The following is a 26,785-nucleotide window of genomic DNA, read 5'->3' on the forward strand; positions in this document are numbered from 1 at the left end:
GATAAAGTTCTGCTGTTTTTTTTTAACTCAATCAAGCTCATAATACATTTATAGTCCCGCTGCAGTCTATTATTTCTTACAGTGCTTACACAACAGCTGTCAAAATGTACAGTATATGTCTATCTTTTGCTGTTTTGCCCCTGGGACATTTCGTTGTTTGCTTGTCCTGAACTTATACTATTTGATTAAACTGATAATCTGATAAGTTAGCCTATATTTCGCCGTGTAGACAAGATTACCGTTTTTTCCAAATATTTTAGTTGATAAGGTCGATGAAAAACGCATATTTAACACATTTAGAATAAACTAAACACTCGCCGGTTACTCGAATAGTTTTGGTGACGAGCTCAAACGCTGTATCTGCAGATAGAAAACAACCGTAACGTTGGATACTAGCAAAATTAATTACATATTTTAGAAGATGACAACGGTGTATTTGTGATACCATTTAGCCTTGCAGCGACCGTAATTCATCTCATGAACATGACGTTCTCCGAGCTCAAAACCAATATCACTTAAGTTTAAGACTGGTATATTCGTAAAACGACAAAACAATGCAGTTATTCAGTTATACGAATTATACTCACGCTTGCCGTCTGGCTATTATTCGATGCATAGGGGTCGCCATGATGGAGGTTACTTTTACTTCTTCATTGGTAACTGCTTAGTAGTTATTTCCCGCAAACCTGATAAATGTAGCGCTCCCTGCTGGTAAGAAGCATCTGCTACAACTTTCTAATTTATGAATGACAGTCAATGCATTCTTAACACAGTTAACTGACCTAAACTTTAACCAGTATATTTCTTTATTCTAGGGTATATTTTTCAGGTTGTATGCTTTATGTTGTTGTTGCCATAAACTGTACTAAATTAAAAAGGTGTTTATGTCATCAAACCCATGAACACTTAGAGTCAAAATATGAGAAACCTTTGTTAACTTGTGTTAGCTAGTGTTATGTTTCCACTATACAATGAACATACAGATAGAGCTAATCACTTCCAATCAATCACACCAATCAATTTTTGTCCTTTTGTTCTTAATTAGAGGAGGTGTGTGGGGAAAGGGAAGTCTGGGAGGCTGCTTGGACTACTGTCCCTGCGACCCGGTTTTGGATAAAGCGGACAAAGATGGATGGATGGATGTTCTTAATTTTATTTTCATATATTCAGATACAGTTGCTGGAGTTGATCATTTGTTTAGCCTATCTGTGTCTCCAATGCAATGCACCCTCCCACCATTCAACTGTCATTACACTCACCTACTACTTTTTCTCAGACATTTACATGTCATCACTTTTCTCATTTATGTTAAACAGTATTCTAATCCCACCAATAAAACATTACTGAAATGCATATGAAGTTTCACATAATAATGCAATAAATAAACTGTCAAAAACAAATGTAGGCTAGATGTGGTTAGTGTGTAGTAGGCTTGTAATATATTACTTCATACTTTCAGCAGGCTTTTGGAGTGTATTTTTGTTTCCAACCTTCAGCTGAGCTCAAACAAAATAATCAGTCTTTGATTTATTTATGTATTTGTGCTTTCAAAATAAGTAATAAGCCCTGTAGCGATCTGGAAAGTGTTAGAAAGGTCAAGACATTTCCACCAAAGCCTCGAGTATTGGAGCGTCCTCCTTCACGCTTACATAGAAAGGTCCAGAGAAATCTAGAACTACCAAATCTCGCGATACATCCCGACGAGAAATCAGTAAGACCACTTTGCTTTTGCAGCTTGCCAGTACAGATCAGAGACACCGGTAACAGACAGCAGTGTGGATTATGACTAGAAGTAATCGTACTTAAGGCTAACTCAGCGCATCTGAAGTTGCTGCTTTGCTTGGTTTTCACATTCTTTAAAAATTGTAGATATATATTTGTTATATTTTTCATTATTGTATTGTCGATAAGGTTAAAGCGACAAGACGGACGCTGAAGATGTCAGTGGTGGGATTTGACTTGGGTTTTCAAAGCTGCTATGTAGCTGTAGCCCGAGCCGGGGGAATCGAGACAATTGCTAACGAGTACAGCGATAGATGTACACCGTAAGTATCTAATACTAAAACTTGTGTAATATTTACTGGAGTTCTGAGGGAGCAGCTACAGTAGAGAGAGGCTCGGTATTGGGGTAATTAATGTAAGTTAACATTAATGCACATGAATACAGTTTTACTGAGAAGCTACCTACTAGCTAAACTTGTGTTTTTGTGTGCTGTGTTGGGTAACTTAATTAATCAGTGTTTTAGTATGGGCAAATTCATGAAATATTTGGTAATAATTACAATGGCAAGGGGCAAACCATTCATCTACAACTCACACAGCTCCTTCGCCCATCCATTAGCCAGTTAGCCAAATACAGTTTTTACTAACGTTACTGTGCTGTTTGATAACAGTTTGATAATTAAGTTGCTCGGTAAACAGGCGGTGTTTCTCCCTAGCTACAGTTACTGTTGTTCTTCTCTGGAAGGGGATGTTTCCGACCAACCGGTGTGCCTCGTGTAGCAAAGTGTGCATCTTGCGTTGTTCTCGACGATGACGACAGCAGCCAGTTGCTTGTCGGAATATTCTAGCAGTTTTTGTTGTGCCTTTTAAGAGTTTTGTGATTTATCCTTCAGATAAAGCAGTTAAACTCTAAACACAGAATTTATTCAAAACTTGTCGCCCTCAATTTGCTTTTTTTGTTTGCATATTTACTCAAATACAGCTAATTTGTCTGACACGGCACACCGTGTTCTCAATTTGTAGGCCCTGTCATTTGATCAAATTAATAATAATATTATTGACTTTCATGGGGTGACGTTACCTTAGCGCCCTATGTAAAATGTTGACTTCTCTGCAGGTGCTATTGAGATGACTTCTACATTAAAGATTTCTTTGGATTGGTGTTGCCTTATCTCAATTGAGCTTTTTCTCAAGATTTGTTTTTTAAGTCTTGCAGAATTCTGAGAAATGTTAAAATGCATTAAATCAATTCAAGCCATATTAAAAAAGCGATAAGTGCATTACACTGTTTCGGAGTAAACTTAACAGGTATAAAGAAAAACAATCAGTGTATCAATTTCGTGAACTATGGGGGGAATAAAGACAAGGTCAAAAATAGGCAGTTTGTATACATTTTAGTAAGGTGGTGACTAATGATAGTTATTTTCATTATTGTGCCACAGATTTTTCTGATAAATAGTTCAAACCCACAAATATTTATTTGCAGTTATATATTATATAATGGAGAAAAACTGAAAATCCTTACTAGGGTTGGAACAAGTAGATTTTTTTGGCATTTTAGCCTTATAAAGACCAACAGATTATTTGATAATGAAGAAAGTTGGCAGTTAAATTACTGTTGATCAACTACAGGACTAATATCCGCTTTACCTTCTTGCACTTTGCACTAATGAACAAAACACAATCTGTCCAAAAAAACTGTATTTCATACAAAACTGAATAGTCGTTTCGTTTCCGGTACATATATAATAAATATGTCTAATACTGTTATACACCCACTCATATGATATCTTGGTAAAGTTTTTGATTTCCCCTGTGACACACAAAAAAAAGTATTTTTCTACATTGTGAAAGATTTCGCGTTTACATTTACTACTGTTCCAAAGAAAATGGCTTTAAAAAGCTAAAACATCAGGTCATGGACACCATGGAATAACTAAACTGACAAATCTGTCTAGATTTCAGGTGTATTCACAAACAGCTAAAGGGTTTACACTGCTTGCTCGAAAGTATGTCCGGTTTTAGCTCAAGACTTTTTTTTTTTTTTCTCTTTTCATTGTCTTCCAGATCATTTGTATCATTTGGACCACGAAACCGATCAGTAGGAGCAGCTGCAAAGATCCAGGTAAAACCAATTCAGTGACCATGCTATGATCCTCAGAGGTCCTTATAATTAAATGCAAAACAATTGAAATACAACAAGGTTAATTGTCTTTATTCAAACTTCATTTTGTCCTCTTGCTCCTCATTCATCATATCCAGGTGGTGACCAACTATAAGAACACAGTGCAGGGCTTCAAGCACTTCCATGGCAGGGCCTTCTCAGACCCCTACGTCCAGGCAGCCAAGTCTAACTTGGTGTACAGCCTGGCACAGACGCCCTCAGGAGCCACTGGTATAAAGGTAAGGAATATGAATTTGGCTTCTTCTTTATTTGAGACTATATAAATTTAAATAAATAGATAAATAGTAGGATGAAGGATAAAAAGACGCAGTTACTGTATAACAGAATGACAAAGTAAGAATTGAGTTAGCATACTGAATAACTGGGTGCTGACCTGAATTTTTCAGCAGTTCTATACACTGAACTAGGTCAGTGAAGATTCAGAAGGACAGCTATAAGAAAGCATGGAAAATGCAACGGCTTACTCCTGAGTGGTTCTTCCACTGTTACCTTATGTGTCTCATGTAATGCTCTTTCCTCTAAATCTTAGCTCTGCTACTTTATGTTTCCATTCTACCCAGTCATATTTATGCATTATATTATTGTTATACGTTTTGAAGCCGTCCCTGGTAGGCTAGTGGTTAAGGCGCAGCGCTCTTGCCGCTGCGGCCTGGGTTCAAGCCAGGGTTATGTTAGGAAGGGCATCCGGCATAAAACACATACCAAATGTCAACATGCAAGTCGTCAGTGTGACGATTCGCTGTGGCGACCCCTAAAAACGGGAAACTGTCTTTCTTTCTTTCTGTTATTGTTATACTTTTTTTAATGGTATTTTGTCTCTTATGACATTTTGTGGTTAAAAATGATCATTTTATTATCTCTCAAAACCTTGCACATTTCAGAACTTGTGAAAAATTTCATTTGGAGCCATCACATAGCTAGTGTAAGATGCAAAACATACCCAGTTACAGTGCCAGGCTTGCAAATGCACACCTGCATGTTTCTGTGGCCCTGTGGAGATGATTAATGTGAGTGAAATGCCAAATCAGAGAAGATTGCATCCACATGTAGCTGTGCAAAAAAAAAAATTCCTTCTCCTGCATTAGGAGTTTTCTGAGTTCCAATTTACATATTTTATTACATTATTGACTTATTTCACTATGTTCTTGTGTAGACTTCTTAGATGAGTTTTGAGTTAAAATGCTGTCAGTTAAACTGTGGTGGTGTCATTTCATTATCAATGAAATACATGTATTATTTATAGCTGTTTTAAAGATATTTATAAGTTATTTAAATGTCTGTCTCAATTCTCATCAACTCCAGGTGATGTATATGGAGGAGGAGCGAGTGTTCAGCATTGAGCAGGTCACCGGCATGCTGCTGACCAAGCTGAAGGAGACTGCTGAAAGTGCACTGAAGAAACCAGTTGTAGACTGTGTCATCTCTGTAAGTATTCCTGCAGACAACAGTTTCACGGCTTGAACAGGGTGTTTGAAAATCTATAGATTATTCAGGGCTGTGCATTAATTTTCTTGTGCAAATCTGCCTGCATATTTAGCTTTATGGACATGGACTTCTTTTAGGCTTATTTTCTGGCAACATAGCTAATCTAATTACCTTTAAGGTTTAAGGAGGTGCTATTTTACTTGTCAGATCCCTCCACACAGTTTATTTAAAGATGTAGTGTTGCACTGTCAAGGTTTCAAAAGGCCTGTGACTCACTTACCGCGCTTTACTGCCATTCTTTCTACTTAAGTGGACTGTTGCATTGCATTTACCTCCTGTTATTTTGAGTGACATCGTAATGTCACCCTCTTGCATTTTTAAGCAGTTTGAGTAAAAAGAAAAAAAACATGGCCGGTGAAAATTGCCTCCAGGGTATATAAATGTGTTACCACCTGTTCATGTGATATGTTGAGCTCTGTGCATGTCACCAGATGTCTTGTCTGAAAGCTTTATTTCCTATCTTCCACCTTGTTGGTGAAGAGTGGGAATTGTCTTCTTGCTGTGCTCACTATATGAATTCAGCAACAACATCTGTTGCATAATGTTACAGCTCTAACACTGAGAGGCTGTTAGTGTCCCTGGTCCTAAATCTGAAGTTTACATCAGCCCTGGAGATGAATAACTTGTTATTATTACTGTGGGCCGTAGCTAAATTTAACTACTGGACACAGAGATGATTTTGTTTTGGCACCACTGTAACGTTAACCAGACACCATGTGATGCAGAAATCACCTTAGTGTTCAGAGTGATCATTTACATATGGCAGAAGTAATAAAACCTTTGTATTAGGACATATTTGGTAGAAAAACCATTATTTTATTATTGACTCCGGTCAAAAGAAACATTCTGAGACTGTGGACACAAGTTATCTTCACTCATTAAAACTCACTTTATATTAATGCAGCATTTGTTTTCCCTCACAGGTCCCGAGCTATTTCACTGATGCAGAGAGGAGGTCTGTCATTGATGCAGCTCAGATCGCAGGCCTAAACTGTCTACGACTGATGAATGAGACCACTGCAGGTACATAGAAGCACAGTATATTTTATTAGTCCTTTTTTTTTTTTTTTTTTTTAAGAAACTGTGCTCTGAAATAACATTAGGTTGTGTTACATTGTTGATTTTCTTCTGGACCATCGCCTTTGTTGCAAACGCTATGAAAAAAGGAGTTGCAAACTTCCAGCTATTTTTATAACAAAACGTGGTTCATAAGTTATTGCTGAGTGGAAGTTTGAGCGTTATAGGTGTAAATCTAAGTGAATGCCACATTGGTGCTTTAGCATATTTTCATAAACGTCTCATATTTAAGTTGGTAACTTTCCCACCAGATACAATGAAACAGATGTCATAAAGCTAGATGTACATTCTATTTTGTTCTATTCCTGTTAGAAGTAGATCAGCATAGTGCATTTGAAATGAGAGCACAAACTGACACTATTGTGCTTGTTTGTTGCAGTGACTTTAGCGTATGGTATCTACAAGCAGGATCTGCCTGCTCCAGAAGAGAAGCCCAGGATAGTGGTGTTTGTGGACCTGGGCCACTCCAGTTACCAGGTGTCAGTGTGTGCCTTCAACAAGGGAAAGCTCAAAGTGAGTCATGAATAATTTATGGTCTTTTTGAAAAGCAATACTGAAGAGGAAAATATTTTTGGGGAAGGCTATGAGGATGCATTATACTGTAGGTTCTTATCAGGTTTGACAAAGAGTTGTTTTTTTTATATGGGCACAGACAGAAAACAGAGTAGTGCTACCTAGCAGTGGTTTATAATTACTTATGTAAAGAACACAGAAGCCCATAGGTAAAGAACATTCAATCAGAAGATGTAACCATGTGTTGTTTATATTATTACTTGTTAAGAATGTGTTTTCCCCTTATGTGGGATTCCTTGCAATCAAAGTACTAGAAATACACACAGAAACACTGTTCAAATGTGGTAAATTTGTCAATTAATAAAACACAGAGTAACTTAACCTGATGTATTTTTTTTATTGATACCCAATTTAACTCAGTGTTGGTGGAATGAAATATAGTGTATGTATTAAATAGATATAAATTATTAACTGATCCATGGCCTCAGGTTCTAGACATACAGATATGCAGTGGTATACTGTAGTATGGCAAAGATTTATCGCACTATTTACCCAGTAGTTTAATAATTTTCAGTTGCTTCCAACACTCCCCTCTTCTCTCCCTCCATCAGATCCTGGCTACAGCATTTGATTCAGGTCTTGGTGGGAAAGACTTCGATGATATCCTGGTCAACCACTTCTGCGAGGAGTTTGGGAAGAAGTACAAGCTGGATGTCAAGTCTAAGCCCCGGGCTCTCATGCGGCTCTACCAGGAGTGTGAGAAGCTCAAGAAGCTGATGAGTGCCAACTCCTCTGACCTGCCTCTCAACATTGAGTGCTTCATGAACGACATCGACGTTTCCAGTAAACTTCACAGGTGAGCTGCAAAGTTACTTCAGTATTTTCAGAGGTCAGAGCCTTTTATGCAACAGCGGGCATCTTCAAGAAGATTGCTGGAACAAAAATTGCTGGAGTGTTTAAGAAACACTATAATCTATGGCTGGTTTGTGCTAATGTTACTTTAGATTAACAAGTGAAAATAAAGCTACTTTTCTGTTTATTGATTATGTAGATGTTTGTGTTTCAAGAGTGTTATAGTTGAAGGGAAATGAAAAATTGTGTTGCTATAATGAGAAATGACTTGTAGAAACAGAATTCATCTGTCTGCCTCACAGCCATGCCATCTCTGTTCATGTGGGTTTTCCCTGTGTGTGTATGTCTGACTCTATTAATAATCTATGACTGTGTGTGTCCCCAGAGGTCAGTTTGAGGAGATGTGTGCAGAGCTGCTGGCCAAAGTAGAGGCTCCCCTGCGCAGTGTCATGGAACAAGCCAGTGAGTACATGTGGCGTTAATAGCAGCTGGTCTGTCATAAACACGTGCACACTCATATAGACAAGTTTCAGTCGTGTTGTGCTGAAATAGTGCTTCCCTCTGGACGCTGGCAGCACTCCTGGCTTCATTTAATCATTCCTCAGCCAAAGCAGTGAGAGGTACTGACATTTGAATTTTGTGTCAGTTCAAATGTGATTTTTGGAAAATGACTGCCCTAGTGTATACACAGGTTTTCTCTATTAAAACTCATTTAAGGTTCAGTCAACTAATTGAACACTGCCATTGTTACTCATGGAAGAGTTTTGGAAAGTGAAGTTGTGGCTCTCTACACTTACCATCCTCACCTCATGTCATCCTCATCTCCTGCTTCCTGCATCCAGAGCTCAAAAAAGAAGACATCTATGCAGTGGAGATTGTTGGTGGTGCCTCCAGAATCCCTGCCATAAAAGAACGAATCAGTAAATTCTTTGGCAAAGAGCTGAGCACCACCCTGAACGCAGATGAGGCTGTGGCCAGAGGCTGCGCGCTGCAGGTACAGCTCACCTGTCACGACAAATGCAAACCAAATCTTTTTGTTTTTTGCTGTCAATAAGAATAAGAAAACAACTTCAAGACAAAACCTAGAGCTTTGGTAACATTCATTTTGTTTTTGTTTTTTCTCCTCTTCTCAGTGTGCTATCTTGTCACCAGCTTTCAAAGTCAGAGAGTTCTCCATTACAGATGTTGTTCCCTATTCCATCTCCATAAAATGGAATTCAGCTGCAGAGGAGGGCCTGAGGTATGGTTTCTGTCAATGTCACCTGAGAACCCCTATAAGGAAATGCAGTAAGACCTCGTTTTCCTTAGTATTTGGATTTGACAGAGAGAAGAGAGAACATGATATTTTTTCTGGAAAATCAGACTGTACATATAAATATCAGTGCATGTGTTGTCATTTAGAATTGGACAGTCCAGCTAGCCGATAACTGGGCTTGTGAGCCAGGCCTTGCCCCATTCACACTAGTAATGGCAGTTTCCATATCCATATGGAACTCTGATCAAAGTTGTAAGATCCAGTTTCTGTAATGTTGGTTGTCTCATTGACCTCCTGCTGTTCCCCATCCCCCAAAACAGTGATTGTGAAGTTTTCCCAAAGAACCACGCAGCTCCCTTCTCCAAAGTTTTGACCTTTTACCGGAAAGAGCCCTTCACCCTTGAAGCTTACTACAGCAATCCCAAGGAGCTACCCTACCCCAACACCACTATAGGTACTGCAAGTCACCTTCCATAGGATTTCATTACTTGTGGCATATAAGTGGACAAAAGCATTATGGAATTTACTTTGGTAATTACTAAGGTGTAATGAAAAAGCTGTACAGATAGAACAGAAAAATAGTTTCTGAAAATCTTTAGTATTAGTATTTATTCTTTTAAGTCTAAAATGTGCCAATTCTGCATAAATTAGAGAGTTAATGTGCAACTTTATCATATGCTCCTACTCCATATGGCTCCTAGTTTTGAATTGTTGTAGCTACTTTCCAGACAGAATGATGCTAGCCTTTAAATATGTTTACAGTAATCAACCAACTTTGTTCAGCTTGTAGTCACAAAATGTTTTACATTAAGTTGACTGCTACATGTTAATTGAAACCACTAAATAATTTCTTTACTTGGCTTCCTGAACATTTATATTATTTTTAATCTAATGTATTCGGCTTCTACACCCTTCCTCACTGATTAAAATCCTAGATACCCTCACCTACTGCATTCTAACCGTGGGTTCCTTCCTTCACCCTGCAGGCCAGTTCCTGATCCAGAATGTGGTTCCTCAGGCATCCGGGGAGAGTGCAAAGGTCAAGGTTAAAGTTCGGGTCAACGTTCATGGTGTGTTCAGTGTTTCGAGCGCATCCCTTGTAGAAGTCATAAAAACTGGGGAGGGTGAGGAGCCGATGGAGATGGACCCGACAGTGAAGGAAGAGGAGGTGTGTACTTTGTCTAAACACTGGTTGTGAGACTAATGACATACTGTGTGTATGTGTCTGAGAAAGAGGCAAGGCACAGATTCCTGTTTGTTTTGTTTCACCTCACAGATCCCTTTCACACAGTACGTCAGTCTGGCCAAACCTTGGTTTTTAATAATCACTATGGCATTTACAAGTCTTGCCTTAACAAGCCTAAGATGGCTTCAACCAGTTGTATTTATTTCTCTCTTTGCAAATGTAATAGGTTTTTAAAAAAAATCCAGGAGGTTTCAATTCCGTTGGCATTAGGTCATAGCTCGAGCAAGGCTCCAACAGAGTCAGAATGATTTGCACAAACTCAGTGATTCACATCTCGATCAGTGCAACAACTTCTTTCAAGTACATATTTGTTGATTCTCGGTGATAATGGTATTTGTCTCATGTTCACATTATCTGATCACAGAGTTTGGCTAAGAAAAGTGCCACAAAATGGCACATATAATATCATTTTTCTTTGTGTCCGTTCTTTTGCCATGTGTCAGAACAAAATGCAAGTGGACCAGGACGATCAGAAACATGAAGTCGGAAGCAGCGGAGACAAGAAATCAGAGATTGAGGAGATGGAGGTAACCTTGTGCTGGGCGATACGGCAAACTTTACTCAGTACTTTTGATACAGCAGAATTCCACATCTTTCTACAAAGTGCTGGACAAGTCGCAACCCAAAAAGCCAGTCAAGTTTGAAAGGAGCTATGGTGTGTGGGAAGAGGTCAGGAACAATAGAGAAAGCAAATATAGATATAGCCTTATGTAAAATGAAAATACAGTCATCTTTTTTTAATGACCCGGCGATATGAACTGCCGATAACACACAAACTACAAATCCCATAATGCAGCACAACAGCTGCCTTACCGAACGATAGGCTACCTGCCATCATTCCCACGTCAATTACGTCAGATCAATCAAGCGTCTGTTGATGTATACAACCCTAATTTCAAGTCAAAACTAGCCCCTAACATTGGCCAAGAGAAAAGTTGATTCTGAAAACAGAGCCTTTCAAAACCGGTGGGAGGCTGAGTATATGTTTACTGACATTGCCAGTAAACCAGTGTGTCTTATCTGTGGAGCTAATGTGGCTGTAATTAAGGAATATAACCTAAGACGGCAGTACGAGACAAAACATCAGGACAAGCTGAAAAACGTGAATGCTACAGAAGGTAGAGGAGTTGAAGAGGAATCTGACATCACAGCAGACGTTTTCACCAAAGCCAAATCACACAGCGAAGCTGCTGTGGAAGCAAGTTTTATTGCGGCAGAGGAGAAAATCAGCCCGGACATTTACCGAGGGAGAGTTTCTGAAGAGCTGCATGATAAAAGTGTGCGACGTCTTGTGTCCAGACAAAAAGAAGGTGTTTGCAAATGTAAGCCTTAGCAGAAATTTGGCTGCTGATTTTAGGTTCAAGTTTATTTTGGACTAAAATTGTATCCTGTCTGTTTCAATTCACATTCATGTTCAAAAAACATTTAGTTTTAGTCTGTTCAATAAATTTTTATCCTGTTCGGTCCGCGACCTAAAGTGTGCTTTGAGTTTTGGCCCCCTGTGCGATTGAGTTTCACACCCCTGATGTAAGGTGTCAGAATAACACAAGTGATATTAGCATAGCTCACAGCATGATAAGATGCCTTTGTGGTTTACATCTGAAGGCTTGAGAGCCTCTTCATCTCCAGTTCCTCTCAGCCCAGTAGTTCCAACATGGGCTGAGGCAGCGGTGTGTTGATCCCAGAGACCCCACTGCTGCTCTCTTGCAGTGACTGGCTCTGTGGTGCTGCTGCTAATGCTAGTGTTAACGTTAGCTGTTAACTGCTTCAGCATTAGCAATGTTGTTTTTGTTTATGTTCTCAGAAATGGTAAAAATCACTTCTTTTTTTTTTTTTTTTACTTTTTTTGAAATAATTACATTACTTGGTGAAAAAAGCGGGTCATGATCATAATAAACACAGTTACTTTGGCATGACATGGAAATTGCTATGATGACATTTGTCGGCCATATTACCCAGCACTAAGGTGGCCATTGCATTGAGTATACTAATTGTGATATTGACGTGTTTCACACTGAGTGATTAGCATTTGCCAAGGGATATTGTTGTAAAGTATTGTCTCACACACACATTATAGTGACATTTCATTCAAATGTGTGTTTTTTTGCCTTAGTGAATTTAAGGGTAATTTATACCAAAGCATTTAAATAGAACAGTGACTGTTGAAATTTTCACACCTACCGAATGACAAGTGAGGCACAATAGAAGGTATTTGGAGTCTGCACTAAATTTGTTTTCACACAAAAAAGCATAAAAACATTCATCAGTGACCCGCTGACAGTTTAAACTGACTGCCACCGCAGTTAAAAATCAGAATAAACAAAAAGGTAGAAATGTTTTGAACTTTTAAACTAAAAGGTGGACCTTGACAGTGGAAGGCACTCTAACATATAAGGCTTTGTTACAAAGGGTTTTTTTTTTTTTGTTTGTTTTGAAAATAAGAATATTTAGATTGACTGCCATCACCTCGAGCAACTTGGGGTTCAGTGTCTTGCTCGAGGATGCTTCAACATATGGACTGGATAAATCAGGAGTTGAGCTGCCAACCTTCCTGGTTGGGAAACAAACCGCTCTACCTCCTGAGGAACGACTGCCTACTTGGTCCTCACTTAAATTTTTGAAATGTGCTTTAGGTATGTCAGACTTGTTTTTCCCAATAGTATTTGCACAGACTTAAATCATTTCCTTCTCTCCTTTTTCAGACAACAACAGAAGACACCAAGCAGGAGAAGAAGAATGATCAGCCCCCTCAGGCGAAAAAGCCCAAAGTGAAAACGAAGACAGTGGAGCTGCCCATAGAGAACAATTTGCACTGGCAGCTGTCCAGTGAAGTACTAAATATGTTTGTGGAGAATGAGGTAATGCTCTAAAAAATCACCAGGAATGTCTAGCATGCTCATACAGTGTTTGTCAATGCAATGTCCTAGTAAGACTTATTGGTCCTTGTTTCATTTACTTTTTATTGAAAACAAAGATAATGGCTGTTGCTAAGAATCTTAATCTTGAAGGCTTTTTCAGCAGGTTTTAATTGTTCTCATTATGTTGCGTATCTTGTGTCTGCCTTGGGTCACCCTCAAGTAGTTTGATTTTGTCTTCAGTTTATTTGTGTGTACACTTCAGGTGACTGAACAGCCTGTGACTTTTCCAGGGTAAGATGATAATGCAGGACAAGCTGGAGAAGGAGAGGAATGATGCAAAGAACAATGTTGAAGAGTATGTGTACGACATGAGAGACAAACTGCACGGAGTCCTGGAGAAGTTTGTTAATGAAGCTGTAAGTGCAGATTGGACTGGAGTCCTCCAGGTGGCAGCACAACATGTTAACAGACTGATCTTTTCAGTAGAACTGAGCAGTGTAAAGTTGAACTCTGTGGGCTTAAACCTTAAATGGAGACATACTTCATGTGTTTCATGTTTTGTGCTGTTGATATTTGTAAAAGGTGAATTTTTTTTTAATCTAATCTGTTTTACTGTTTGTAGGACCGTGATGGATTCTCATTAAAACTGGAGGACACAGAGAACTGGCTGTATGAAGACGGAGAGGACCAACAGAAACAAGTTTACATTGACAAACTGGCTGAACTGAAAGTAACCATGCATAGACAGTTTTTACAGTTTTTGAAATGAGAGGACTGACTGACTTTGTTTTAAAAAGATGCTTAGCTAATCATCAATTTAGCTGCAGGTTTTGATTTTTGTGTATAGAATTAGCCATTTACAGTAAATATTTCTCCTTAGTCTTTTTTTTTTGTTTTTGTTTTGTCTAGCCGGATAACTGCCTGACTAAACCGCTTCTTGTTCCTTGCTACAGAAACTTGGCCAGCCTATTCATGAGAGGTACATGGAAGCTGAGGAGAGGCCAAAAGCATTTGAGGAGCTTGGCAGACAGATCCAGATGTACATGAAAATCATTGAAGCTTACAAGGCAAAGGTAACCTAACCTATTAAAGTGGTTGCTTAGCTAGATTTTGTTGGTGGTATATTAGAGCAGCAACTCTTACTGACTTTATTAGTTGTACTTCAGAGGGTTTGTAGGTGAAACATAAGTCTACAGAGGCAAGTGGTTCTTCACTGAACAACATGACCTTAATTGTGTCTAATTTGACATGTGCTTCCCCAACAGGATGAGCAGTATGATCACCTGGATGAGCTGGAGGTGACTCGAGTGGATAAGCAGGTGAATGATGCCATGGCCTGGATGAACAGCAAAATGAACCAGCAGAACAATCAGGACCTCACTCTGGACCCAGTGGTTAAAGTTGGGGAGATCAAGGCCAAGACTAAGGTACTGAGAGAGTTTTCAAAGCACACACAGACACTACATGTCAAAAAGGGGCTTCGTTCATAAGTGCTTTCTTTGACTTGAGCCAGCTCCAAGCCAAACTGTAATCACTGTGGTCTCACAGGCTTCAGTAGGAATTTAAATGGGTTTAGGGGTGTAGACCAAGATTACTTATCCACCAAATACTTATTTAAAGTAGTACAACTGTATTACTATACATTTTTAAACATGTACAAAGTAGAAAATGTTGACACCACATTGCCAGTGGTAGGACAACCACCGGCCTCAGACAAATCACTGCAACCTCTTACAGTCCTGTCACACATGTGGATGCAAAGTACTGTACCTTCCTGAGCACAAGTTGTAGTTAGTCGCAGGACCAGCCAAATAACTTAAAACAAACAAAAAAAAAACTTGGAAAATTTGGAAAAAATTGTAAATAAATAAATAAATTAGGAAAATGTGGTAGATGGTAGTGGCCTCTCATGACTCTGTAGTTCTGGGGCTGTATTATGTTGAGAAAATGAGGTACAAAATCTGGTTTGATTGGACAGTTGAACATATTGGTTGTTGAAAATTACATAACTTCATGTAAAACTCTGATCAAGTAAGAAAAAAATCATTTTTAGTCTTCTTCTAACAAATGTTTCCTTTTCCCTGTTAGGAGCTTTATTCAGCCTGCAACGCCGTGGTGTCCAAACCCAAGTCCAAGGTGGAGTCTCCTAAGGAAGAGAAGACAGAGAATGGGCCAGTAAATGGGCAGGAGCAAACAGAGAGCCAGCCATGCAACCCAGACAAAGCCGCATTCACAGGCACAGAACAGGAAACGGTGGAGAACAAGCTCCCTGAAATGAACATTGACTAACTGTTGCAGCTGCCACTCCTCTGAGTTTCACCTCCTCCTGTTCTGCTGATGCTCTTGTTCTCCTGAGATTGTTATTGATGACACAGTAGCCTCTATTGAAGACACAGACAGCATCATCCCTAATCAGTACTGCTCATCACTCTGCCTCCTTGGCATGTCAGTTAATTTCTTTCAGTACAGAAATATTGCTTAATATTAATATTAAATTGACTGCTTTATGGCATAAAGTTGTGAGCATGGGATGGAAACTGCTTTCTCCTGTTGCTTTGATGGCTGTTTTGTTAAATATTGTTTTTATTCAGCAGCTCCTGATCACATAAGAATAAGAGTCAGATTTGAACAATTGTAAGCGAAGTGATTCTGCAGAAGAAATCTAATAATGCACACTGGATTTGTATTGGAAGTGTAAAATATTGCAGTATATCTAAACAAGATATAGGTAGTGGCACTTGTAAACAAACATGGATTGTTCCAAGCTGTATATGACATAGTGCTTTTTTTTCACCACGAATGTTGTAACTGCTGGATTATGATGTATTTAGTTTAAAAAGGAGGGTTTTTTTTTTGTTGAGTTTACTTGTACTGTATGTAGATACCACAGGTTACTGTCATGCAGTACTTATTGTTTGGCTGTTCCCATTCAGAAGCAATGGCCTGTTGATTGTTCGCTGCTAGCCTTGTATTGTTTTTGTTTTTTCTACTTAACAGTGTGAATGCTGGCCCAACAAATCGCGTTCTCTGTGCTGCTGTTGTTGCCACTTCACCCAAAAAAAAGAGGCAAAAATAAATCTTTACAAAAAAGCATGTGATGTGATAAATGGTTTATTAATAAGGATTAGTTCTTGTTACTAGTAAAAACAGTGGTTATCACCTGCCTTCAGTTTTCAGAGAAGATTAATATAAGTTTCATATTGGTCATTGTTGTGAACACCGTGTTTTATTGTCACGAGTCGATCTCCTACTTTGTTGTTCAGCCCCATGACATGTTTTTGACAGCACAGATATGGTAGTTCTCAAGTAGTAACAGTAGTGTGTCCAGTTCCTTGCTCTATCCTGTTTTAGGACATTTTCATATTTTAATATACATAATACTGAAATGATACCCTGCTCCATAAGCAAAATATTTTCAAACAATCTTTGTCAATTCCAAGTTGTTAAATTATTAATTATACTTTAATATTGGGGATGATATTATTGATGCATTGGCTTGTGAACGATGTATCCGCCTGGTGGTTGAATAGAGCTAATGAACACATCTGCAAGTGGCCTGGGTTGCCAGGTTGACTTATTTCCGCCAGATTGGGATATTTTATTTTAATTATGCGGGTTATAGTTTGGGCTACTTCTTGTGTCATTAAGACGATTTCAACATACGAAAAGTTCCTATATTCCAGAGGTTTCAACTGAGGACGATGTGGACGAGGAGACATGAGGCAAAGATAGACGTGTGTGAGGTGACAGAGACAGGTGAATGCAGCTGTTGTGAAAACATCTGGAACACGCAGTGGTTTGGCTGCATATTATCGTAATTAGTGGCAGTCACTTAAAACTCATTAAAGCATTTAAGGCCCTTCCGTAGGCATTACACTAAGAGGATATCAATATCGCCGATACGGATAAACGTCCATAAATCCTCTAAAAACCCCCGAGGCTTTGCATAAAGTTATAACGTTTTTAGGTTTTTTATATTTTTAAAGTTATTCAGTGACACTTGTCGAGGAACCGGGAACCAGGTACTCTTGTATTTGTCAGTACACGCAATGACAAAAGGTACTTTCCTATCCAAAAAACTATTTTTTAAAACAGCTATTGGCCTGGTTGGGCAACTTGTTTTCAGTCAAATCTGGCAACACTGTTTCGACCGTCATGAAGTTGTCAGAGGGTAAATGTTATTAGTACGTGGGTCAGCTAAGGTAAGAAACGCGTTATTTTCACTTAGCATATGTGTGGTGGCAAGTTGTAGCTTTTGTTAGTAGTATGGAAGAATTAGTATTGAGTGGTGCTACCATAAAATAAAAACTTATGACCGAGTTCCGAGTGTAACTTTGCCATAGCCACTGTTTACTCCAGCTAGCAATGGCTAGTTAGCTTGAATGCTTTCCCCCAGTATTACCTAGTTACGTTTAAATATGTCCTGTGTGAGGTTTGTTAGTTTTCCCTGACTACAACAACACCCATTCTGCTTTAGTTTACTGTTGAAGTATCATTATATTACGGCCACGTTTAATAGAGATAAAGTTAACGTTACCTTATGCTAACTTTGGGACCACAGTATCGTTAAGCTAGCTAATGCAAGCTAATGTGTTGTCACAGCAAACCTGCGGTATACTGTGTTAGATCAAACAAGCAGTACACGAATCGTTAGTGGTATGTCAGAGTATAGCTGTCATATAATTCTGATAAACACGATTGTCGTTAGCTACAGCTGTCTCTGACGGTGTGATGTCTGCTAGTTGCGTTTGGCTTTGCTATATCTATATATTGCCTTTACAGTTTATTCTCTCTTGCGTACTTTGATAATGATGACCTTGTGTCACATATCAAAATTACAGGAATGTAAATGTCCGAGGACAGGGAAGCCCAGGATGATGAGCTGCTTGCCTTAGCAAGTATCTATGATGAGGAGGAGTTCCACCGAGCAGAGTCGGCCCCAGGGGGAGAGATCCAGCTCTGTCTGGAGCTCCCTCCTGATTTCAAAGTTGTTGTCAAAGGTACAGCAGTGTAAAGCAATAAGAGCAAGGTGTACAGCACGTTTGCAAGTCAGGTGTAGTAGATTTATGTCTATAATGTACAGTAGTGTGCAAAAGGTTAAATACTTTAGATGTTTAGACTTTTATCTATCACACATTACCATCAGGGAGGCATCTGATCTGACCTGATCAGATCCAGATTCAATCTGCAGCTTGAAAGCAACCCCAAACATTCAGAGTCATAAGAATTGTCTTCAACAACACAGAAGTATAAGTGTTGTGACAGCTTCTCAGAGAAGCTTGGAACAACCTGCCTGCCAAGTTCTTTGTAAAACTGCACCTAAACACTAGCGCAGTTTTAAAGGCATAAAGTGGTCGTACCAAATATTCATTTGATTTAGATTTTTTTTTTGCATTTATTGCAGTTGATTGAGAAAATAAAGCTATTCATGGCATTGTTTTTGTAAGCATCCTCTTTTTATAACATTTTCCACCAGTGCCTAAAGCTTTCACACAGAACTGTAGATGACTCAAGTTTATCTCTCTTAATCTTGCAACGACACATTTGATAGGCACAGTCTAATAAGGATTGTAATTGTTCTTTGTTGCAGGAGAGAAGCAAATAGATTATACTGTCTGCTTCTTACCTCCTTTGGTGCTCAACTTTGAGCTGCCTGTAGACTATCCATCCACATCCCCACCAGTCTTTACTCTCAGCTCTAAATGGATGACCAGAGCACAGGTAAGACTTGTGCGACCTTGGTTAGTCTGTAAAGATTTGGCATACTTTTGCTCTAAAAAAGATTTCTTATCCTTTTGTAAAATGGAATCACTGAAAGGACTGTTATTCTTCATCAGTGTCAAAACTTGTGCCTTCTCCTTTTCATTTTACCTGCACAGATGAGCTGTCTGTGCAGGCGCCTGGATGAGCTATGGGAGGAAAACCAGGGCTGTGTGATTCTTTTTACATGGATCCAGTTCCTCAAAGAGGAGGTTCTGGACTTTCTGGGCATCCAGTCTCCACTTGAAATTGTCAGGGGAGGAAGTAAGACTACTGGTGAGCGCAGGAAACCCAACCATGCAGCCACAGGTACAGTATGTATTTTCATAAATTAAAGGTTTGTGTGTGTGGATCTACATTGAGCTATTTGTAATGATGGAGCTGTGTGTAATGATGGCTAAGATACTACAGTAGCACTGAAGCCTAAACCCTTACTGAAGTATCTGTTGAGCACAGGTATTATGATGCTGGAGCTGCATGGATTGTGACAAAAGAGATTCGACTTATTTTTACAAAAATGTAAACTTGTCTGAAACAAGTGGTTGTAATTGTTTTTTTGACTGATTACTACATATTTCAAATGTTTAGCTCTGACACAGTGTGAGAGTCATTCTGAAAATACTGGAGAGAAGAGGAGAGAAGTAAAGAAGGAAAAGTATGAACCACATTTGTCATGCTCTTCTCAACTGGATCCGCGGACTGTGTTGTTGATGGACCCACGTGCCGACTTGCTACCTCAACTCCTGGACTTTGATGAGGCACAGCGCCAGAGGGTGTTTGACAGCAAGGTGTTCTGCTGTGGGATCTGCTTCATAGAAAAGCTGGGCTCCAACTGCCTCTGCTTTAAGGAGTGCCAGCATGTCTACTGCAAGGCCTGCATGACTGAATACTTCCAAATCCAAATACGCGATGGCAATGTTCAGTGCCTTAATTGCCCTGAGCCCAACTGTACTTCCTTAGCCACACCATTGCAGGTAAAAATGCTACACAGAATGTACAGTGTTTGTGTTTATTTACAATTCTAAAGTCACTTTACAACTGAAGTGCTCTCAGAAGATGCTCTCACTAAATTCACACACTGCAAATTCTAATTGACTTTTTGAAATTGCCAGAACCTGTCACTTCCTCTGCTTCTTCATCCTTCAGGTGAAACAGCTGGTGGATGAGGAGTTGTTTGCTCGCTATGACCGTTTGCTGCTCCAGTCCAGTCTGGACCTCATGGCGGACGTGGTGTATTGTCCCCGCAAGTCCTGTGGCACTGCCGTTATGGTAGAACCTGACACAACCATGGGCATTTGCTCTGTCTGCCAGTATGCTTTTTGCACACTGTGCAAGCTGGGCTATCATGGTCTTTCCAACTGTAAAATCACTGCAGGTACCTGCCCCCTTATAAAAGTAACAAAATAAGAGTAGTTTTGTTAGTGTTGTTACATAGCAGCGTAATTTATTGATACAGTCAGATGAAAACCTTGATTCTTTATCATATAAGTTTTTACAGTGTCAACCAAAGTGATATCCCAAAGAGGCTCCCAAAGAATGCAGCAGTCTGATCAACACACCAAACAATAAATAACAATAAATTAACACAACAAGCCACCAACACAATCCAATCGACCAAGGCCATAACAGTGACATTTTGGGATGTGTGAATTATTATTATTTTCAGGTGCTGTAATGGTGAAATATTAAATATGGTTAAAGGCCTAATTTAAGAAGAATAAATTGGTATCACGGTTTACCTAACCCAACCCCCAGTCCTCAGTGCTGTGGCTGTTTTCTCTCTTGTGCCACAGATGAATTGCGTAATCTCAGAGATGAGTACCTGTCAGCTACATCTGAGGAGCAAAAGTTCATGGAACAGCGCTTTGGGAAGAGGGTGATCCAGAAAGCAGTGGAAGAGTCCTTTAGTAGAGACTGGCTCAATGAGAACTGCAAATGTTGCCCACGCTGTGGAACCAATATACAGGTTGGTGTACAGTACAACAGGCTTTAATGTTATCACTTGGAGTCAGTGTTCAATGCTGTCAGTCTTAAATAGGAAACAAATAGATCATTTATTTTCATTACTAAATTTATACACTGAACCAGAGAAGGTATTCAGATGAACACAAATGCAGCTGTAACCTGTGTTTAATGTACAGTTGAAAAGTGACATAAGCCACACATAGTGCATGTCAAGTAATGAAAACTATAAGTGCTTCTGTTGAACTCCACTAACTCTTTTATTGTGTTATTATCTATTCTGTACAGTTGCTGAAGACGTATGTCCAGTCCCAGGCTATGTCAGTTACTACATTGTTAACTGATGTTTGTTGAGTCCTGTCCTGCTAATGCGTTGTCTTTTTTTCCTCTAGAAAGTAGATGGCTGTAACAAGATGACTTGTACCTCGTGTAGACAATACTTTTGTTGGCTGTGCCTGGGCCAACTCAGCAAAGTCAACCCCTACAGTCACTTTAACAACCCACATTCACCCTGTTACAACCAGTGAGTGATCTGTCTCTTTTCACTGATACTTATTCTCCATCTAGAAACACAGTGGATAAGTGTTCCTTTTCTTGCCTGTTGCAGACTCTTCCATGGGGTGGATCTTGATGAAGATGATGCCTTCTGGAGTGATGAGGAGGACTAACACCAGTGCAGCACCTTGCTGCTGTATGTTCCATTTGAGTGCACTTTAAATCCCAAACCTTCTCTTCACCTGTGAATCTCATTATGTCTGCATTAGTACAACAGTGCCACTATTATCATGCTACTGTTGTTTACATTTTGAGTTTGGTTAGGCATCTTGGGTGTAAAACATTCAGTGCCTGGGTATAAGTTGTTCATGTTTACTTAATATCCATTCAAGATAGGCAAGAACATTTTTAGCTTTTACATTATGTCAGAGAAACAGCACTAGTCATTTTGCTCATCTTAAATAAATCACTTGTTCTTGATTATGACCGTCCAGAACACACACATGGAGATGTGGGTACAGGTTGGGCAGCTTTTAAATATGACAGATGTCATAGGAATACATTCAAACTCCTGTAAAAATGTGTAACAATTTCCAGGGTTACAACAATCAAGAGTTCAAACTGGAGCTACTGACCATGCTTAGTTTTGTAAATTGGAAAAAGTGCTTGATTACAAATGGCTAGCAGCTGTCCCCTCTGAGTGATACAGGGAGTTTGTAATTGGCCTACTTTTTCATACAGTATTAAGTATCTAACCTCTGTCTAACTTTATGTTAATTGTCAATGTATGACATAGCTAACAAACATCAGTTAGATAATTATCTCTTAGCACAGCATTGATACGGGATTAAAACTGGACATAACTCCACAGTAAAGGTGGGGTTGTTTTCCCAGTTTCAGACTGTTTAGTTTGATGACCAGAATGGGAAACCCTTATCTCCCCAAGACAAACACGGTGTACTATGTACAGAGTGCACTCTCTGGGTTATGTTTTCAGGTCATTTCTGGCCAGGATGCATGTTTTGTTTTGTTTAATTTTTTTCTTATCTGAAAATTATGTTTAGGTTTGATTTTATTTAGATGAGCTCACTTACAGAAATATTGGTATTTGTACATCATACAGTAAGTCAGTCAGGTTGCAAAGAGAATTGGTTGGGGTGAGCGGCTTCATTATTTAAGTCGCATGTATTTGTCCATACAGAATGTAATAATGGAGAGCCCTACAATTAATATTCATCGCTGTAGATCGTGTGATAGGGTATACGGGGGGTTGGGGCAACAAGTCATTCAGGGACTAGTGTAAACAGCCAAGACATTCAGAATGATTTTGACCAGAATTATTCTCACCCTCCTTTGAACACTAATTTTAATGTTGCCAAAATACTAGTGCCAGAGAGCGGCCATGGGATTTTGATTTGTCTTTATACAAAAATAGTTTTGTATAATGGTATCTTTTTTTAACATTTGATCTGAATGGAGACTGTCATGCACTTATTTCTGTTTGAAATTGAACCCAGCATCACATCTGTTCTTTTTCAGCACTGAATGTTTTACCCCACACACTGATTCAAAAGAGAAGAATAGTTTCAGAGTAGATGCTGTTCCGCTCTGTTTAAGAAGTCGATCTCATGTTCAGTCATGAATTCAGTTTCCCATCAGTGTTGACCTGATGTCAGTTCTCATCTTGTGTAGGAAACGTTTCAATACAGGACCTGCAGAATGATGGTAAAATGCCTTTCGCATATTGTTCCTCAAATTAAAAGTTACCAAATTAAAATTTTAATTATTATTCATTGGGTATATTTCAGTTCTACAATAATTCTTCCCTGACCACACACACGTATGGATGCACAGCTATGCAGTGAGCTAAACACATTAAATTTAAAAGTTGATCATAGTAATTTCTTCTTTTTACTGGAACCATTGTGAAACTAAAGTACTACTGGACAACAGATTCAATGCTAGCCATTACAAACCACAAGATGAGAGTCAGTAAACTATAGCTAGGCTTGTGTTGTACACACAATTTAGTAAGAGAGAAAGTGGATTCAAAGAAGTATCGAGTAGCTACCAGGTTAGTTGCATGGTCAATCATGCCACGGAGAAACACATTGTCAGCAGTGAAAAAGTACTCTAAATGTACACACAATAAAAGACAAATACAACTTGTATCATTTACTCAGTGTCAACAGTTTGATTAAAAAATTTGTTCTTAAGTATACAGTCCTCTGTGACATCTTGTTACCTGGAACATGACTCATATTTACCCTGTAATCCATAGGATATGCTGTGATGGGGAAACAATGAAATTCTAAAGAAACAAAGAGCCCACGTTTTAGCCTGAGACTGAAAAGAGATGATAACGTGGTGTAATCCCTTTGGCCAGAGTTGCTGACAGGGAGATAACCCTTTAAAATGCCCCCTCTCTCCGGTCCTGTCACACCACAAGCCTCATGTTCTATGTTCGCTTACCCCTCCCCCTACACGCACACACACACTCCACTCCCAGCCCCTGCCTGTCTTTTTCATTCACACTGAAGGACTGGACTGGTTACTAAGCCTGTAAAGACACCTGCTCTCACCAACACATGACCAGCACTGAGATTATCTCTTTACCCATCACCATTCTTTCATCACCTAGTCATACAAACAGGACAAGACTCAAAAGAAAAAGGTCAGTGGATTTTGACATGGTGCATGGTGGGATTTGGCCTGGTGTTTGGATTTGTGAGTTAAGTCCATCTTTATTAGGGGTTAGCAAATATGGATGAATGAAGTTTGCCATGATTCATTATCACTGCTGTCACCACAAGACACCAGAGATGGCTATAAAACATGCTGCAAATGTATATATTTTTAAACAATCCTACAAAAAAATACAAATTCACCAATGTGAATAAGTTTTATAACCATGGTTCCAGCTCTACCAAGCTCTTCAGTCAAAGACACAGCCTCACAGGATTTAAAGGTACAAAATTGCTAGTAATCTAATAAGAAATGAAACTATGAGTTAACTAACCGCTTTAAAATATATCATTGGTTTAAAACTGAAAAAAAGCTGTCTATTAATCAGCCACTGACATCTACTTATTAGCGGCCATAATTAGACTCATTGCCAGATGTGTGTGTCTGCTGTGACACACTGACACAAAACCATTGTTTGTACCTGTATCTTCACCACCAGAAAGTTATTAAAATTAAATTCTTAACATTTATATTTTGAATATAATTTAATAATTTTCACTTTAAAACATTTTACTTCAGATGTTCCTAGATGAAAACTGAGTTTAACACTCACGTGAAAACTCAATATTCACCTAAAAATATTTAAAGTAAAAAAACAATAATAGCACTAACTTAGGGTAAAATTATTTGAGCAGCGTAAAAGCCAAAGAAGGTTTAGCATCACTAAAAATGCGTACTATCTTCCTCCATAATGTAGTGAACTACAGATAAAATATTAGGTACCTGAAAGAAATTCTTAACAGAGTAAATGTACTTGAGCTACTGCACACCACTGAAGCCCCTGAAGTCAAACCTCCAGATTTTTGTCCAAAGTAATGTTCCTGTCCAGTTAGAGACCTGCTGAGACTAAACCATCCATAGTATCTACTGCGGGACCCAGAACACAACAGAGGGGTCATACCATGATAGAGAGTGACAAAGAGCTGTCGGCCAAGGTCCAGGAGCTATGGGACAACGATATCAACAGACTCCAACCTGGAATTGATTACAGGATCTCTCTGCAGGTGCATCACACACACATGCACACTTTTACTTGCCTAACCTTAACCCTTAACCTAACATTTAACCAAAGCCTATACTTGCCCTTACCTTACACCCCATTGTTTTCATAAAATTAGGCAAACTATGTTGTGGGGACCAGTCTCCGGTCCCCACAAGTGACTTCCAGTCCCCACAAAGATAGTAACTCATGGATGGCTGTCACTGACATTGTCTTCTTTATTAAGACAACATATCAAGATGAGCTGTAAAGACAAATCCACAAGTTTGTTTGTTTTGATTCTTGGTAGCTGTTCAAGATGTTTTTGATTTTATTTTAGTTCATTCATCTTGAAAAATTAGCTCTGATTGAAGCCAAAATGTCACTGGAAGCCTACAAGAGCTGCATATTTAGATTTTATGGGAATACAGAAAGCAGCTGGCCAACATAAGCTAGTTGCACAAGTCAAATTTGAAAGTTTGAGTGATTCTCTGCCTGTTGCAGGGGAAAGCTGGAGACAGCATGGCCATCAACGACAGCAACGATATAGCAGGATATCCTCTGTTTACATTTGTTGATGAGAACATTTTCAAAAAAGAGACTTTTTCAGGTAAGTACACAAGAGTGGAGAATGTTTTTAGGAATACTACACAAAATCATGATCATTTGACTTAACTTTAGTCAAGCGTGAGATGTCTTTATTTGATGCTTTAGTGTTTTCATGTTTCTGTGGGATGAGGCAGCCTACAGCTGGATTATTAATATTATGTAGCGTCAGCCTGTTACTGCCTGTTGCACAAATGCAACGTCAGAAAATGTTTGAATTGACATGCGCTTCACACATTCCACTGTGCCGTTTGTCAGTTTGATGCCTCATCTGTCTGAGACTGAGCAAAATCACATTTTGAAGAGTGCCTGCACTTGTTTGTACAGCCTTTATCTCCCTGTTGGACAACTATGAGAGTGACACTGGAGAGCCTGAAATTGTAACCCCTGAGGAGGAGGCAGAGAACCACAAGTTCCTTGATGCCATCATTCAGACTCCTGTTATGAAGGTACCTGTGGGGACTTTTGGATATAAACCCTTCTCATCTTCCTGTGCCTCATGAAGGCCAATTTCTACTAAAGGATTCATGAGAGGCAATTAGGAGTTGCTCAGTTATTTAAATATTCATATAATATACTTAAACCAACTGTTACAATTATGAGTACAATTACTTTTATTACTCATAACTATATTTAATTGGTTCTGGTCCAACTGCCAAACAAAGATAACACTGCAACAAGTGCAGAACTGGAATGCAGATCCAAAAACAGTTTTGCTTCCAAGTTTTCAATGTACATGATGATAAAGAGGGCTGGGGCAAGTGATCCTAATTCAGTTATAAGCAGTCTAAAATATAATGTTAGACAAGCTTTTATAAGGAACTCCTGTTTGTTTGTAGATAGCTCATAAATACCTGGTAGAGAAGCACCTCTCTCCTGAAGACGAGGCACAGTTCAAGGAGCAGCTGTACAGGATCTGGTTTGAACTTTATGCCAGGAGAGGATCTAGCAGGTGGGTGGACTCTGACACAGCACCTACTGTAAATATTACCTCACCAGTGGAATCTAAGACTATGATTTTAACTGTCTTACTCTGTGTAGCATT

At 39.1% G+C, this 26,785-nt stretch overlaps 4 protein-coding genes across 8 annotated transcripts in view; 3 read left to right on the forward strand and 1 right to left on the reverse strand.

Annotated features, from left to right (window-relative positions):
* Positions 1-688, reverse strand: part of zcchc10 (zinc finger, CCHC domain containing 10) — a 7,267-nt gene extending 6,579 nt beyond the window's left edge. Inside the window, exon 1 of one of the 2 annotated variants that reach the window (XM_020599780.1) lies at positions 446-552. Coding sequence is in view for 1 of the 2 variants with exons in the window: in XM_020599779.1 (XP_020455435.1) it covers positions 588-628 (41 nt within the window). In the remaining variant the exon portion in view is untranslated. Of the gene's footprint in view, positions 1-445; positions 553-587 lie in introns of those variants that run through there. The other variant, XM_020599779.1, reaches the window with a different exon arrangement.
* Positions 689-1,688: 1,000 nt separating this feature from the next.
* On the forward strand, positions 1,689-15,911 carry hspa4a (heat shock protein 4a). Of its 3 annotated transcripts, none has more exons than XM_020599755.1 (20): positions 1,689-1,711; positions 1,912-2,045; positions 3,790-3,847; positions 3,985-4,125; positions 5,210-5,332; positions 6,316-6,415; positions 6,849-6,982; positions 7,594-7,838; positions 8,220-8,296; positions 8,677-8,828; positions 8,968-9,074; positions 9,410-9,543; positions 10,076-10,257; positions 10,779-10,862; positions 13,038-13,193; positions 13,484-13,609; positions 13,816-13,923; positions 14,147-14,266; positions 14,459-14,620; positions 15,282-15,911. In XM_020599755.1, the coding sequence occupies exons 2-20, from the start codon at positions 1,939-1,941 to the stop codon at positions 15,480-15,482; spliced, it is 2,517 nt and encodes an 838-aa protein (XP_020455411.1). In that variant the 5' UTR covers positions 1,689-1,711; positions 1,912-1,938; the 3' UTR covers positions 15,483-15,911. The 3 variants fall into 3 exon arrangements, with proteins under 3 accessions (XP_020455411.1, XP_020455410.1, XP_020455409.1); XM_020599754.1 differs by lacking the exon at positions 1,689-1,711 and adding an exon at positions 1,717-1,760; XM_020599753.1 differs by lacking the exon at positions 1,689-1,711 and adding an exon at positions 1,732-1,792.
* Positions 15,912-17,068: 1,157 nt separating this feature from the next.
* rnf14 (ring finger protein 14) lies at positions 17,069-22,232 on the forward strand. 2 transcript variants are annotated; one of them, XM_020599758.1, is made up of 10 exons: positions 17,070-17,215; positions 17,320-17,395; positions 18,035-18,193; positions 18,784-18,914; positions 19,073-19,262; positions 19,542-19,927; positions 20,100-20,328; positions 20,747-20,919; positions 21,308-21,438; positions 21,523-22,232. In XM_020599758.1, exons 3-10 carry the CDS (start codon positions 18,043-18,045, stop codon positions 21,581-21,583), a joined length of 1,452 nt encoding a protein of 483 aa, XP_020455414.1. In that variant the 5' UTR covers positions 17,070-17,215; positions 17,320-17,395; positions 18,035-18,042; the 3' UTR covers positions 21,584-22,232. The 2 variants fall into 2 exon arrangements, with proteins under 2 accessions (XP_020455416.1, XP_020455414.1); XM_020599760.1 differs by lacking the exon at positions 17,320-17,395 and having other exon boundaries at positions 17,069-17,252.
* A 1,806-nt stretch (positions 22,233-24,038) lies between these two features.
* endou2 (endonuclease, polyU-specific 2) overlaps positions 24,039-26,785 on the forward strand; it is a 4,180-nt gene continuing 1,433 nt past the window's right edge. The window contains exons 1-5 of the mRNA XM_020599787.1: positions 24,039-24,084; positions 24,985-25,159; positions 25,639-25,744; positions 26,068-26,189; positions 26,580-26,692. Coding sequence (XP_020455443.1) covers positions 25,058-25,159; positions 25,639-25,744; positions 26,068-26,189; positions 26,580-26,692 — 443 coding nt within the window. The 5' untranslated portion in view covers positions 24,039-24,084; positions 24,985-25,057. The remainder of the gene's footprint in view (positions 24,085-24,984; positions 25,160-25,638; positions 25,745-26,067; positions 26,190-26,579; positions 26,693-26,785) is intronic.

The sequence above is a fragment of the Monopterus albus genome, unplaced genomic scaffold (genome assembly GCF_001952655.1).
Source record: "Monopterus albus unplaced genomic scaffold, M_albus_1.0 scaffold42.1, whole genome shotgun sequence".
Taxonomy (NCBI): domain Eukaryota; kingdom Metazoa; phylum Chordata; class Actinopteri; order Synbranchiformes; family Synbranchidae; genus Monopterus; species Monopterus albus.

Excerpts from the sequence above, each read along its gene's own strand:
- rnf14 (XM_020599760.1), top strand. The coding sequence starts at position 18,043 with ATGTCCGAGGACAGGGAAGCCCAGGATGATGAGCTGCTTGCCTTAGCA. Across the intron at positions 19,263-19,541 it reads ACCCAACCATGCAGCCACAG|CTCTGACACAGTGTGAGAGT; the intron begins GTACAGTATGTA and ends TCAAATGTTTAG. Across the intron at positions 19,928-20,099 it reads CCTTAGCCACACCATTGCAG|GTGAAACAGCTGGTGGATGA; the intron begins GTAAAAATGCTA and ends TTCATCCTTCAG.
- hspa4a (XM_020599755.1), top strand. The coding sequence starts at position 1,939 with ATGTCAGTGGTGGGATTTGACTTGGGTTTTCAAAGCTGCTATGTAGCT. Across the intron at positions 10,863-13,037 it reads CAGAGATTGAGGAGATGGAG|ACAACAACAGAAGACACCAA; the intron begins GTAACCTTGTGC and ends CTCCTTTTTCAG. Across the intron at positions 14,267-14,458 it reads TTGAAGCTTACAAGGCAAAG|GATGAGCAGTATGATCACCT; the intron begins GTAACCTAACCT and ends CTTCCCCAACAG.